Source organism: Propithecus coquereli, unplaced genomic scaffold, assembly GCF_000956105.1.
Source record: "Propithecus coquereli isolate 6110/MARCELLA unplaced genomic scaffold, Pcoq_1.0 Scaffold156, whole genome shotgun sequence".
Lineage (NCBI taxonomy): Eukaryota > Metazoa > Chordata > Mammalia > Primates > Indriidae > Propithecus > Propithecus coquereli.
The window spans coordinates 119,337-133,402 of record NW_012140080.1 but is presented as its reverse complement, the minus strand read 5'-3'; the positions used below and the strand labels follow the sequence as shown (position 1 = coordinate 133,402).

Here is a 14,066-nt window from a genome sequence, read left to right as displayed (position 1 = left end):
TAGCCGGGCATGGTGGCACATGCCTGTAGTCCCAGCTACTCGGGAGGCTGAGGCAGGAGGATCGCTTAAGCCCAGGAGTTTGAGGTTGCTGTGAGCTAGGATGACGCCACGGCACTCTAACCCGGGCAACACAGACTCTGTCTCAAAAAAAAAAAAAAGAAAAAAAATTGTACTAATTTGGAATTAAAAGTTGTATGTGTAAAGGTATTTTGATAAAGAATAGAAGAAATGGGAGGTTTTCTCACTTCTCTGAAACCTGATAATGTTAGAAGTGGTGATTACCTCATTCAAAACCCAACTTGGCAACTGGCTCTTTTTTTAAATAAAAGAAAATCTCTTAAATTGTTCTCTAAATTTTTTATGAAATTTTAAAATAATGTGAGGGATATCATAGCATGTTAGCTTTAAAAAAAACTTAGCTACTTAAGCAATTTAATTTCGTGTCTCTCACCAAATCAACCTGTTACAAAAGGATAAAGCTTCCTTTCTTGTGGTAGGGATAGTATTAAACCTGAGAAAGTCTTATTTGTCTTGGGCTTAATTTATCTTCCTAAAATTAAGTACTATCATCTAATTTTAATGCTTTTTTATTCTTCTACTCCCCCCCCCCCCATTTAAGCAGAGAATTTGTAAACTTCAGGAAATATTTCAAATTTTTATATTGGAGATTCTTTCACTGAAGGGTGCTAATTTGCTCGATGTAAGTAGAAGGCAGAATTTTGAAAAGGAGCAGTGCAAGTAATTATACCCATAGTGCATAACTGATTTTCAGATGTCACAGATGCTTATACTTTGTACTGTTTCTAAAGTGAGAATAAAGAGCCTTGAGATCTAAAATAATGTCAAAGGATTTAAATTTAGGGATGAGAGTCATTTAAAAAAACAGACAAAGTAAACTTTGTCTATAGGCTTAATTTTGTAAATGAACTGAACTTTTTTTTTACCTGTAATGTTAACTTCAGTAGGATAACAAGTATGAAATGACCTGAATAATCACCATAGTAAGTTTCTTAGAACTTGTTTGACAGGGTGAAAACTTAAATAGTATCATTGGGAACTCAGGCATCAACTAAGCCTGGGGCCTTTGTAAAAGGTGTGTATTCACACACTAAGTGAATTAATACTGATTATTTGTTCATATGTTCTAGCAGATTTAGTAGGAAAGAAGTGGAGGTGAGAAAATGGTAGCAATCAAATGAGGAAAATATTGTAAACACTACAGAAAATTTGAGAGGAGGATAATAAAAGGAAATGTAGTTCACCTTCCTCCTTTAAGTTATTTCCCTATATAGTTGTGTATAATCCTTATTGTCTGGTAATTTTCACCAAGGGTGTGAGTGACTACGCCTGACTGATCTGAGGGAGAAGAAAAGTAATGATTTTTCCTTGAAACCAGGGCCCTGGCATCTGATTTACCCAAGATTCAGAAATACTCTGACACCAGAAGATGAGAGCATAAGCAGAGAATGCTATAACAGGTTCTTAGTACTTTGGTTTTAGTTGCTGTTTATCTGCTTTAATACAGCTAAACCACTTTAGTCCTTATAAACAAACAATTGTAGCATGAGTTTAAGTTTGCTTATGTTAAGTGCCAATTAGTAAATCATTTTTTATGATAGAAGTTACTCCAAAACTATTCTAAACTTTAGAAAATACACATAGAGTATTAGAATATTTTTGAGCCTTTGCAGATAGAAACCACTTAAAACTGATTCAAAATGCAGTGTATAGGTATGACCTTAAGGGAAAAGAAATTACTGTTTAAAATAATATAAGCAAACAGTATTTTCTTTTTAAAGGATTGCTCTAATAGTTATTATTTAAGAAGAGACTGGAAGTATTTCTTTAACAGCCTAAGAATTTGTAAAATAAGTATCCTATCATATCCAAGAGGAAGGAAGCAGAAACTCTTATTTCTGTAGACTGAAATTGAGTAAATATAGACAGTTCTTACAAGTCCTAAAGAGTGAAGTTCTTAATACAATAAATATTGTAAGATATTTGGGTAATTTAAGTACATTCTCCCCCCTTTGGGGATATATTATTTATCTAAATGCACTAGTGTATTTCTATGAAAATACAGCTCCAGTTTCATAAAGTATTTAGGAAAATATATTTTCAGTAAGTTTGCTTTACTCATACTATGTATTACTATACTCATAGACTTGGATTTGTGTAAATCTGGCACTGTTAACCTGGCATAGACTTTGCCTGGCCTTAATATTGGAATGGGTTACAATGGAGCATTTATATAGTTTATGTGTTTATTTTATGAGTATTAAGTACTAAGCATATGTATTGTGTTGGGTTTTTTTTCTTCCCTCTATAATATGATATAGGCCTTATTAAAAGACTGCAGTTAGTGCTTGTTGTAGGAATTATGTTCTACAACATGTGTATATATATATATATAAAATAACCCTGATTAAAAGAATAGTACATGGTTATTGTGGTTATTTACAGTGCGTAAAATACACGGAAAGATATCAAGATACCACCAGAGGTATCTTGGTAATAAAGAATAGTTAAAAACACACAAGTAGATAAACACCAGAAGAAAAACCTTTCTAAGCAGGTTGTGCTGTGCCTGGCTTCCAGTTTATAGGATATGAGGTAGACTGGAGACCTGTTTAAGATTTCTTTTAAAATCTGTGATATGAGTTTATGGAATCATTAATCTGCCCATTTCAACTCGGCAGCATATATTTTTAATAGCTGTTGGATCCAGGAGCCAGGTAACTAAGGAATTTGTCGATTTCTTGACTCGACAGCTATAAGAACAGGTGGTCTGGTAAAACAGGGCAAGATACCACCTCTTCCCAGCATTTAATTTTTTTTCTGTTTGTAATTTCAATTCAGTTTCTAAATTCTGAATAGTTTTATAAATTCCTCTGAAAAGATTTGAAATTATTTCATAATGAAGATGATTTAAAGATAGAAAAGGATTATCTAGCATTTGTCCTTAGTAAAGGACTTCTTGTAGCTTAATTTTTAATGCAGAGTTTAGTGAAAGTGACATTTGGTAGCAGTTTTTGAGAAATAAGATTGCTTTAAAATTGTGAATATTAATATGACCATTTTTTCTTTGTAAAGACTCTTTATTAACCACCAGGTCTTAAAATGATGGGCCATTTTTTTGGTATTGTAGTAAAAATATTTCTTAAAAATTAAGTTTAGGCCGGGCGCGGTGGCTCACGCCTGTAATCCTAGCACTCTGGGAGGCCAAGGCGGGCGGATTGTTTGAGCTCAGGAGTTCGAAACCAGCCTGAGCAAGAGCGAGACCCTGTCTCTACTAAGGAAATTAATCAGACAACTAAAAATATTTAGAAAAAATTAGCCAGGCAAGGTGGCGCATGCCTGTAGTCCCAGCTACTCGAGAGGCTGAGGCAGGATTGCTTGAGCCCAGGAGTGTGAGGTTGCTGTGAGCTAGGCTGATGCCACGGCACTCTAGCCCGGGCAACACAGTGAGACTCTGTCTCAAAAAAAAAAAAAAAAAAATTAAGTTTATTTTGTACTTGGTAGTTTATTCTTTTGGGTAAGTTTACTCTAACAGTTATTAACTTTTTAGGAAAGTCTCTAGATTGTTTTTGGAAGTTCAAATGATAGGGACAACTTTGTAACTAGGAGTTAGAGGGACCTGAGAGGACTATTTTAATCTTGGATGATTCCATGAAGAAATTTATTCAGGTTTAGATTTCCTAGAGATGTTAAAAAGAAGGGCAGACAACAAAAGAGGTTAGGCATTTGTGATACCTTGGGTAATAAAAAGCTAAACTTCCTTTAAAATATGCTGATGTCTTTCAAAAAAGACATTCTATCATACCTTAATGCTTTGTTTTACTACTCCACAACTGGGATTTAAAATTTAAATTTTGAGATGTTATTGACTTAACTATTTAATATAAGATTCTTATTTCTATCCTAGTAAAATTAAAGGTTTACAGTGTCTTACAGAGCAAAGCCTTCTGATGATATGTGTGTATAACAAGGGCTTTGGTGATGTTCATAGGTACTATTCCAGCTAGTGCTATTCAACAGTAGCATAAAGGAACATTATGCCAGAGGGTCTGTTTTATAGAAGGGAAAGCCAAAAGAGAAAGAGGGGAAGATATTCTTATCAGTTTAGTTAATGAACCAGCCTGTGAAACTTCAATTGCAAGCAATTTAGCTGTACCTTTTTCTTTTTTTTTTTAAAGTACTGAATATGCTGCTTTTATAGTTTCAATGAGTGAAAAAGCCCACATTGCTATGCCTGCTTCCAGGCATCTGTCCAGGAATTTTGAGGGTATCTGAGGTGTAGTGAAAGACTTGTAGATAGCTAAATGGGAATGGTTGGTATGGAACAGAAAGGTAGCTATATATTTCAGTTTTGTTTTCATCTGAAAAGATGGATAGACCTAGTGGCATTAGTACAGTTCCTTATAAGTCTTTTGATATTAAACTTGAAGTAAAGGCAAAGTTTTAAGAAAGGTTTTTAAAAGTTGCGTGATAATATTATGGCATACATGAAAATTGGTATGAAATTGGGTAATTATAGTAATAACCAAGGCTTAAATAGACAGAGAAACCACATTGTCGGTCCTGTTTAGGTCATAATCAGCTGTCAAATTTTAAAACAAGTTTTTAATCAGTTATAAATTATGTATTATTTGGAAAGTTTTTGTTCAGCTTTTTCAGAAACTAGTCAGTTTTCTGATACAGGATATAATCACTGAAGGGAGTACAAGTATACATAAATACATAAAATATATACAAAAACTATGAGCAATGCCTTCTATGTCACAGGCCAAAAAAAAAAACTGAGCGAAGAGGTGGGATTAAAGATAAAGACCATGATAAAAATTTTGTGACTTGCACATTGTCATATTCCACGTGCATTTTAAAGTGGCACAGTTGCAAAAATGCATATTTCAGGAATTAAGCCATGGGGGAAGGTTGAAGAATTTCATTCTTCTTCCCCTTGTTTTTTTCAGTATGGTTGTTTGTCTTCAGAACAAATTCTTTCTCGTTAAATCAGAATGAGCAAAAAAGTGATGAAACAAAATTGGGAGAAGGTGTTAGTAATTTTACTACTTTTTTGACTTCTTTGAACCTTGGCATGTGTGCTATAATACACCAGTTTAGATAGGTGTGTGCAAATATTTCAGCCTGGGATGCTTTGCTTTAACTATATCTCAGTTTCTTAGCATGGCTTAGTGAGAGCTTCTTTCAAGAATCTCCAGGTTATAAAATAGTGGAAATTTAACATTTAGGTGGGGGGAAACTACAGTTAATGTTAGATTTATGTTTGGATTAAGTATATTAAAATTGTTTACATTTTAGGAACTAGAATGAAACATGAAAGGGGAGGAGGGTGAAGAGTATGGTAAAAAAGAAAAACATTTAGAGAAATTCAGTGAACTGTCAGAAACTAGACTTTTGAACAATTTTAAAGACTATAAAATTGTTTTTTTTTAATAAACTAGTTATTTGCACTTTACCTGCTGGCTTTTCCATTTGGTAGATAACATTCTGAACTCCAGCAGAGTTTTATAATCCCCACGTGCTTAAATATACTAAATGTTCTTTTTCCATTAAGGTTAATGTTCGTGAAGAAATTGAAGAGTTTTTTCCAAGAATGTGGAAGATAAATCAAGATAAAAGAAGGCTAATGAAAAGTATTAAAGATCAGAAAATTAAAATTGAATGGGGGAAAAAATTGAACAGAAGATTGGTCAGATAGAAGCACTTGAATATTTTTTTAAGGCTATTTTGAATTGTTTGAATTGGGGAAGAATACACGAAGTATGAAAAATGAAAAACTCAATGAAGAATGAAGAGAAGTAGAAAGCAAGAGTGAAGTAGAATTAAAAGAATCTGGAAGAATGAATGGGTCCTAGGTTAAGTAAATGTATGGTTTATGTTCCAGTGTCTGTATGATCAAGTTGTAGATGAATTTGCATGATTACTTAGTTAATAGAGAATTGGTGATCTGGTTCAAGTAGGGAATTATTGAGGACAGTTAGCAATATTAACGATGGGTTATTAATGAGCTGAAATTTTTTCTGGAGGGTGTTGCCTAACCATTTGTTTTTCAGGAGCAATCAATATAAATAATTACGGTACTTTAAATGTTAGGTGTTAGGCATCTACGTGACCAGTGCCATTTGTAATACTGTCTTCTTTGTTAGGAGTCTCGCTCTCAGTCAAAATCTCCAACGGGAACTCCTGCTCGTGTAAAATCGGAGAGCAGGTCAGGATCTCGTAGTCCATCAAGGGTTTCCAAACACTCTGAATCCCATTCTCGATCAAGATCAAAATCCAGGTAAGTGTGTTTAGAATAATACTTAACAGTATTCTTCTTGGGTTTTTTTCATGACAAAGGGATTTTAGGCTGCATTTTGTGTAGAAATTTCACCAAAGAACCAAAATCATGAAGCATAATTATTTTTCTCAGAGTTTAAAAATGAATAATAGGGGGCCGGGTGTGGTGGCTCACGCCTGTAATCCTAGCTCTCTGGGAGGCTGAGGCGGGCGGATCGTTTGAGCTCAGGAATTCGAGACCAGCCTGAGCAAGAACGAGACCCCGTCTCTACCAAAAATAGAAAGAAATTAATCGGACAGCTAAAAATATATAGAAAAAATTAGCCGGGCATGGTGGCGTGTGCCTGTAGTCCCAGCTACTTGGGAGGCTGAGGCAGGAGGATCGCTTGAGCCCAGGAGTTTGAGGTTGCTGTGAGCGAGGATGATGCCACGGCACTCTAGCCCGGGCAAGACAGTGAGACTCTGTCTCAAAAAAGAAAAAAAAGAATAATAGGCTGGGTGCAGTGACTTGAGCTTGTAATCCTAGCACTTTGGGAGACTGAGGTGAGGCAGAAGGATCGCTTGAGGCCAGGAGTTTGAGACCAATCTGGGCAACATAGCGAGACCAAGTCTCTCCAAAAAATGGCTAGGCATGGTGGGGCATGCCTGTAGTCCTAGCTACTCGAGAGACTTTGCTTGAGCCTAGATGTTCGAGGCTGTAGTGAGCTATGGTGGAACCAATTTGCTCCAGCCTGGGCAACAGAGCGAAGCCATGTCTCAAAAAATAAATAAGTAAATAAATATATTCTAGTTAAAGACTTAGATAAGAATCATCTCTTGGCCCAATTAATCTGTTGGATACTAGCTATTAATACAAATTAAATATTGATTGAGGTGGAGTGTGGTAGCTCACACCTGTAATCCTAGCACTGTGGGGAGAGCAAGGCAGGAGGATCACTTGAACTCCGGGGACCAGCCTGAGCAAAAGTGAGATCCCTCTCTACAAAAAAATAAAAAAAATTAGCCAGGTGTGGAGGTGTACGCCTATAATCTCAGCTACTCAGGAGGCTAAGGCAGGAGGATTGCTCGAGCCCAGGAGTTTGAGGTTGCAGTGAGCTACAATGTTGGCCACTGTAGCACTATAGCTGGGCAACAAAGCTAGACTGTCTCTAAAAACTTAAAATACGAAATAAATAAATATTGATTGATTTAAATGTGCTTGGCATTTGAGACAGTTAGTATTTGATTTTATGCCAGCAATATTTTGTACAACAAAAAGGCAGTTTTTTCCATTGGATACTTGCATGTAATTTATGCAGAGAAAGTTTGATGTGTGTACTGGTTGGTTAACAGAGTGAGAAGCATTTTTAAGATTCACATTCCAGCTGTATATTTTACCTGAAGATTATGACTCTGTCTACGTTGGAGCTCTGGTCAGATGTAATTGGTGGCGGGGGGGTCCCCAGATGATGCAGAGCCCCACCAACAACAACAACCACAAAAACTCTAGTGAACTGCTACAGAGTTCACTGTATCAGATGTCCCAGGTAAACTGGGGTGGGATAAAAAAGTTAAAAACCTGGACAGTTTTAGTTTGATAAGTCATTGTCATTTCTTGAATTTCTTAGGTAGAAACGTAGAATTTGTATCTTTGAAAAGAGTCTGCTTGCAAAGGAGTGTGACACAGAAGAATCAGTTAAAAGGCTGTACTTTTCTTGATCCACAGTCATGCCATTTTCTGTTACGTTCAGGATCTAACCCAGTGCTTGATTTACTAACCCCTCAATTATTTAACTAAATACACATGTGCAGAATAACACTGGGTAGAATTTGAATGTAGAAATAGAAAAGAGCGTATTTTTACCCTAGGACAATAGCACTTGCTGCCCTCAGCCTAGAATTCTCTCTTTTTTTTAAGCCAGTCAAATTTAGCAGTGGGGGGTTGAATACCAATTTTAGTGACACTAACGTTAATAAGTTCTGATAACCCACTACCATCGGACCAGCCTAAGATTCTCTTCATTCAGATAATTCTCATGTCATTTGATTGTCACCCAAGAACATAAAATAGCATACACAGTTTTTATTCCCTTACACTTAATTTCTTTTTTCATAGCATTTGTCACTGTCTGATTTAAAGAAAAGGTAGGGGCTCTTGAAGAGTTTTGATGTCTCACTCTCCTTACTATTTAAAAGTAACAGTTGATATTTTAAATGAAAGGTGTTTTTATTTTAAAAATTGGGACTGGGCATGGTGGCTCATGCCTGTAATCTTGGTACTCTGGAAGACCAAGGCAGGACGATTGCTTGAGCTCAGGAGTTCAAAACCAGCCTGAGCAAGAGTGAGGCCTCGTTTCTACCAAAAAATAAGGAAGAGTTAGCCGGGAGTGGTGCTGTGTGCCTGTAGTCCCGGAAAGAGGATTACTTGAGCCCAGGAGTTTCAGGGTGCAGTGAGCTGTGATGATGCTATGGCCTTCTAGCCTGTGCGACAGAGCAAGAATCTGTCTCCAAAAAAAAAAAAAAAATAGGGACTGTAAATTAGTAGTGCTAAGGAAAATGGGGAGGATCAAGTCCTTCCTTAGTTTTATTCCCTTCCCCATATGATCTCTTTTTTAACTTTGTGGCCCTTAACATTTGTAACATTTATTGAATGCATTCTGGAAATTATTTTGTATGACTCTCATCACTACTGGTCCGAGTAAGTGTAGTTAAGGGTGGATCATATGAATGGTAAGTAAGAATGTGTTGGATTACAGGAGGCTGAGGAGGGATAATGGCTTAAGCCCAGGAGTTTGAGGTCACAGAGATCTATGATCGTGCCACTGCACTCCAGCCTGGGAGAAATTTGTTGAATTAATCTTATAGGCAAAAAGAGGACTGAGAGCTACTGGGACTAATGAAATAGGAGATGAATTGGAGAAGCAGCAGTACATGGATGAGATGGGCATTTTGGTTGTTGATGAAATAATTTAGCAGATATTATAATACAGGCTAGGGAAAGATTGGAAAGGAAATGATACTTAGCAGTGAAGGAAATATAGAACTATAGGGAGAAGATGCCAAGAATCAAAGGATTTTATTGTGGTGGTTGTGGTAGTTGGTTTTTTGTTTTTATTTTTAAAGAAGGTAGAGTCTTAACGTGTTTGTAATGTAAGGTGAAAACGGTGAGTGTAAAAGGGATTGACTGAGAACAGGGAGGAAGTTATAGTGATTTAAGAGAAAAGAGAAAGAATACCCTTTGCTCAGAAAGGAGGAGGAAGGAGCTGAGAATAGGCAGGGATAGGGTATACATCCTTGGAAGAGGAAGGGTGTTGGTTCCAGTATTTTTACCTAAATTTATTTCTCTCAAAGGTCAAGGTCAAGGAGGCATTCTCATAGACGTTACACTCGATCCAGATCCCACTCTCACTCTCACAGGAGACGATCTCGAAGTAGGTCATATACACCAGAATACCGGCGACGAAGAAGCCGAAGTCATTCTCCAATGTCTAACCGGAGAAGACATACAGGCAGCAGGGTATGTGGTTTATAAAAGTTAACGAAAACCTGTTTTCTCTTTCCTATGTGTTAGTCATGGTATAACAACTAGCGTTTATGAAAGCTCAGCCATTGTTTAGAAACGGTACACCAGAAACCTCATTAATCTGCTTTTTAGCTTTCAAAATGAAAAAAAAAAAAAGGAAAACTTTATGTCATAGACATACTAATAAAGGACATGCCACTATCTTAGTAAGCTTATGTATTTTGTGACAAATAACGTAGTGAGAATATATTTTCTTTTCTTGACTTTTGAATAGTTTAAAAAGAGATGAAATTTGGAAAGAAATACATTGCAAAAGTTAAAATGAAAAGCATAAACTGAGTTGAAAATATTGAGATACAACATTTTACAGGGGTGGGGGGGTAAGGAAGTACTAAAAACTCTAGTGATAATTGCTAACACTTTTATTCAGTACATTTATACTCTTAACATCTGTGCGGTGTGAGTTATGTTATGGATAAGGAGATTGAGTCTTGGATGTGTGACATGGAGGGGTTTTTGGTGTTTGCTTACTGGCAGAGCCCAGATAAAGCACAGCCAGTGAAGTTCCTGTGCTCAACTGCTATGCTATGCTATGCTGTGCTTCTCCCACGTGATACTGACTCACTTAACTGTGGTAGAGTACATCATTATTTAATGATGTTTTGAAATCTGTACATTTATTTCTTAAATCTGGATTGTGGAAACATCGAAAGAATATCCTTTCTAAAGAATGAAAATGGAGGCGAGGGAGTCATATTACAGATCTATTAGGGATATGAAATGTTTGAATAAATTAGAAATACGGTATTAAACTGAGGATGAATTCTTAGGATACATTCTGAAAAATTGCTGAGCTAGAGTGGAGTGTCCGAACGCTTTTATTGAGGCTATAGCCAAGGCGTATATATATATTTCAAAGAAGGCCTAAGTGTACGATGAACTGTAAAATGTAGTTCATCTGCTTTGGTTCTCTTAAAATCTTATTTCCAAATGATTAGAAATAATATATTCTTTGTGTGTTGGATGAGGTGTTCTAAATTATTTCTGTGTTTTTTAATTTGGAGTTTTAATTAAATTTAAATAACATGTTTATTCGATAGGCAAATCCAGATCCCAACACTTGTCTTGGAGTGTTTGGCCTCAGTTTGTATACAACAGAGAGAGATCTTCGTGAAGTATTTTCTCGATATGGACCATTGAGTGGTGTCAATGTGGTTTATGATCAGCGAACTGGGAGATCTCGAGGATTTGCTTTTGTGTACTTTGAGAGAATAGATGATTCAAAAGAGGTAAATTTGTTTTAATAATTTTCATTTTAAAAAATTTTTGTATACATGATTATAGTATTGAGTTATTATTAAAAGTTGGCTGAAAAGACTCCCAATTCTGTAAACTTTATGTCCTCTCTAACTCTGACCTGAGTCAAACTCTACCTCTCTATGTTACAATTAGAGTGGCCATAGTTTCACTTTATTCAGCTTTATGCTTCCTGGTTTAGGTATGTCCTGAGTGAAATCTGGCCTTGTAAAATGAGCTATGTGTGTTTGAGTTCATGGAAAAACTAAAGTGTTTAAATGTTCTCTCTTTTTTTTTTTTTTTTCTGAGACAGAGTCTCACTCTGTTGCCCAGTTTAGAGTGCCATGGCGTCAGCCTCTCCCGAGTAGCTGGGACTACCGGCATGTGCCACCATGCCCGGCTAATTTTTTCTATGTATTTTTAGTTGTCTGACTAATTTCTTTCTATTTTTAGTAGAGACGGAGTCTCATTCTTGCTCAGGCTGGTCTCGAACTCCTGACCTCTAGCAATCCTCCTACCTTGGCTTCCCAGGAGTGCTAGGATTACAGGTGTGAGCCACCGCGCCCAGCCTAAATGTTCTCTTTTCAATAAGCCATATTGATGTCCAAATGGATGATTAAATTGACTTTTGAAAATTAATTGGAAGGCTTCAAGAAGTGGCATGGGCCTATAATCTCAGCACCTCAGGAGGCTGAGGCAGGATGGTTTGAGGCTGCAGTAAGCTATGATCGTGTGTACCACTACATTTCCAACCTGGGTGACAGAGCCAGACCCCATGTGTGTGTGTCTGTCTGTCTGTCTCTCTCTCTCTCTCTCTCTCTCCCTCTCTCCCCCTCTCCCTCTCCCTCCCTCCCTCTCTCTCCCTCCCTCCCTCCTCCTCCCCTTCTCTCTCTCTCCCTCTCTTTTTTTTTTCTTTTTATGATGTTTAGGTTTAATCTATTTAACTTTTGTTTATAATTAGCTTCCCATGTATAGATACAGAACTTTATTTTTCTATTCTGTAAATATTCCTTTATTCTGTTCTATAATTGAAAAGTAATATATGAAAAGAATTGATACTTTTTCTTGTTTAATGCCATTCTTAATTTGCCTAACAGTGATCCTAATCAATGTCAGTGATTTGAAATAGTGCCATTCTGATGTATTAGGTATTGAATTAAAAGGAAACTGTAGGCTTGCTTTCTCTTTACTAAAAGTTCATAGTAATTGTGTTAGAAAACTGCATTTTAAAGAATTTGAAGCTCAACGTTAAAGTTTATCAGACCTTAATAAAATGGAAAAGTACTGGTATTACTTTTTTGTACCGTTTTATATGTGATAGCAGTTAGACATAGGACATTACTGCTCCATGCTTGAAAGCAACATAATCATAATAAAAATTGGCCTATGTTTAAAAAATAAGAGATGCTCTTGCCATCTGGTGGAGACAGAAACCAAGGATGCTGCTAAATAGTCTACAGTGCATGGGGCGGGGGCAGGGGTGGAGGCACAACACAGAATAAACAGCCCCAAAATGTCAGTAGTGCTGAAGTTGAGAATTCTGGATGATTCTAACAAGATATTTCAGTTTGTGCATCATTTATATAATAGGCACTCTAATGTCTTGTCAGAATAATGACTTTATTAAGTTGTTATGTATATATGATTTGTTTATTCCTGTTCTTAAGAGAAAAGGTATAAATTTAGAGATAATAGGATGTCTGACCTAAAGTGAAAGTTGCAAACTACAAGCACTAACACAATTTAATTTTTTTTATGTCAAACTTGTCTGTCTTATCCCTTGGTTTTCCCCATAACTTAGCACTTGATTTTCTGGATAAAATAAAAATGGCAAATTTACTTAGATTCCAAAGAACTTCTTGCAAATATTTCCATTTGCTGAAGTGACTAAATTATCATTGCATTTATTGTTATAGTGCCTAAGGGCGAAGTGATTGGAAATGTGAGCTTAGGTGTAAAGACATAGGACTTGTTGCCATATTTACAAGTTCTTTATATTTGGAGTTCACTAGGTGGCAGTGTGTTATCTAAGGCTGTGGTCCCCAACCCCCGGGCCTCTGACCAGTACCAAACTGGGCCACAAACCTGGAAGCTTCATCTGTATTTACAGCCACTCCCCATCCCTCTCATCACTGTATAAAAACTGCTTCCTGTCAAATAAGCAGCAGCATTAGATTCTCATATGAGTGCAAACCTGACAAACTGCGCATGCAAGTGTTCTAGGTTGCGCCCTCCTTCAGAGAATCTGATGCCTAATGATCTGAGGTGGAGCTGAGGCGGTGATGCTAGCACTGGGGAGCGGCTGCAAATACAGATTATCATTAGCAGAGGGGTTTCACTGCACAATAAATGTAATGTGCTTCAATCATCCTGAAACTATCCCCTGCCCCGCGCCCTCCCCCTTCCATGGAAAATTTGTCATCCATGAAACTGCTCCTTGGTGCCAAAAAGGTTGGGGACTGTTGATACGGAATGGCTTGGCTAGTTTAGACTTAAACCAGTTTCTGAAGTGGTTTGGCTAAAGTATCGGTACATTAGAAAAACTGAAACTATTGGTGTGTATATAGTGAAGATAAATAATGTAAACTACTTGCCAGTGTTTGAGAAAGAAGCACTTACTAGAGAATTTTGATTTTTGAAATTTCAAATAGAAATTTGTATTGAGTTTGTTGCAGTTTTGGTTTTTCAGACATTTATGGGATATATAAAATTCCTTTTTTTTTTTTTTTTTTAAGTTGAGGGTTTTTTGCTTTTGGGGTTATTTTGGTCAGAAGTAAATAATATTCTGAAAGTTGTTCTTTTGAAAACTGAGACCAACGGGACAAATCTTGATCTTCTACAAGCATAGCCTCTTGTCAATGTGTAGGTTTGTTTTTTTGTTTTGTTTTTTTTTTTAAGACAGAGTCTCACTCTCTTGCCTGGGCTAGAGTGCCGTGGCATCAGCCTAGCTCACAGCAACCTCAAA

At 36.6% G+C, this 14,066-nt stretch overlaps 1 protein-coding gene across 1 annotated transcript in view; it reads left to right on the top strand.

Annotated features, from left to right (window-relative positions):
- The window catches only part of TRA2A (transformer 2 alpha homolog (Drosophila)), a 48,962-nt gene that overhangs the window by 29,619 nt on the left and 5,277 nt on the right, over positions 1–14,066 (top strand). Inside the window, exons 2-4 of the mRNA XM_012640668.1 lie at positions 6,171–6,304; positions 9,634–9,799; positions 10,906–11,094. Coding sequence (XP_012496122.1) covers positions 6,171–6,304; positions 9,634–9,799; positions 10,906–11,094 — 489 coding nt within the window. The remainder of the gene's footprint in view (positions 1–6,170; positions 6,305–9,633; positions 9,800–10,905; positions 11,095–14,066) is intronic.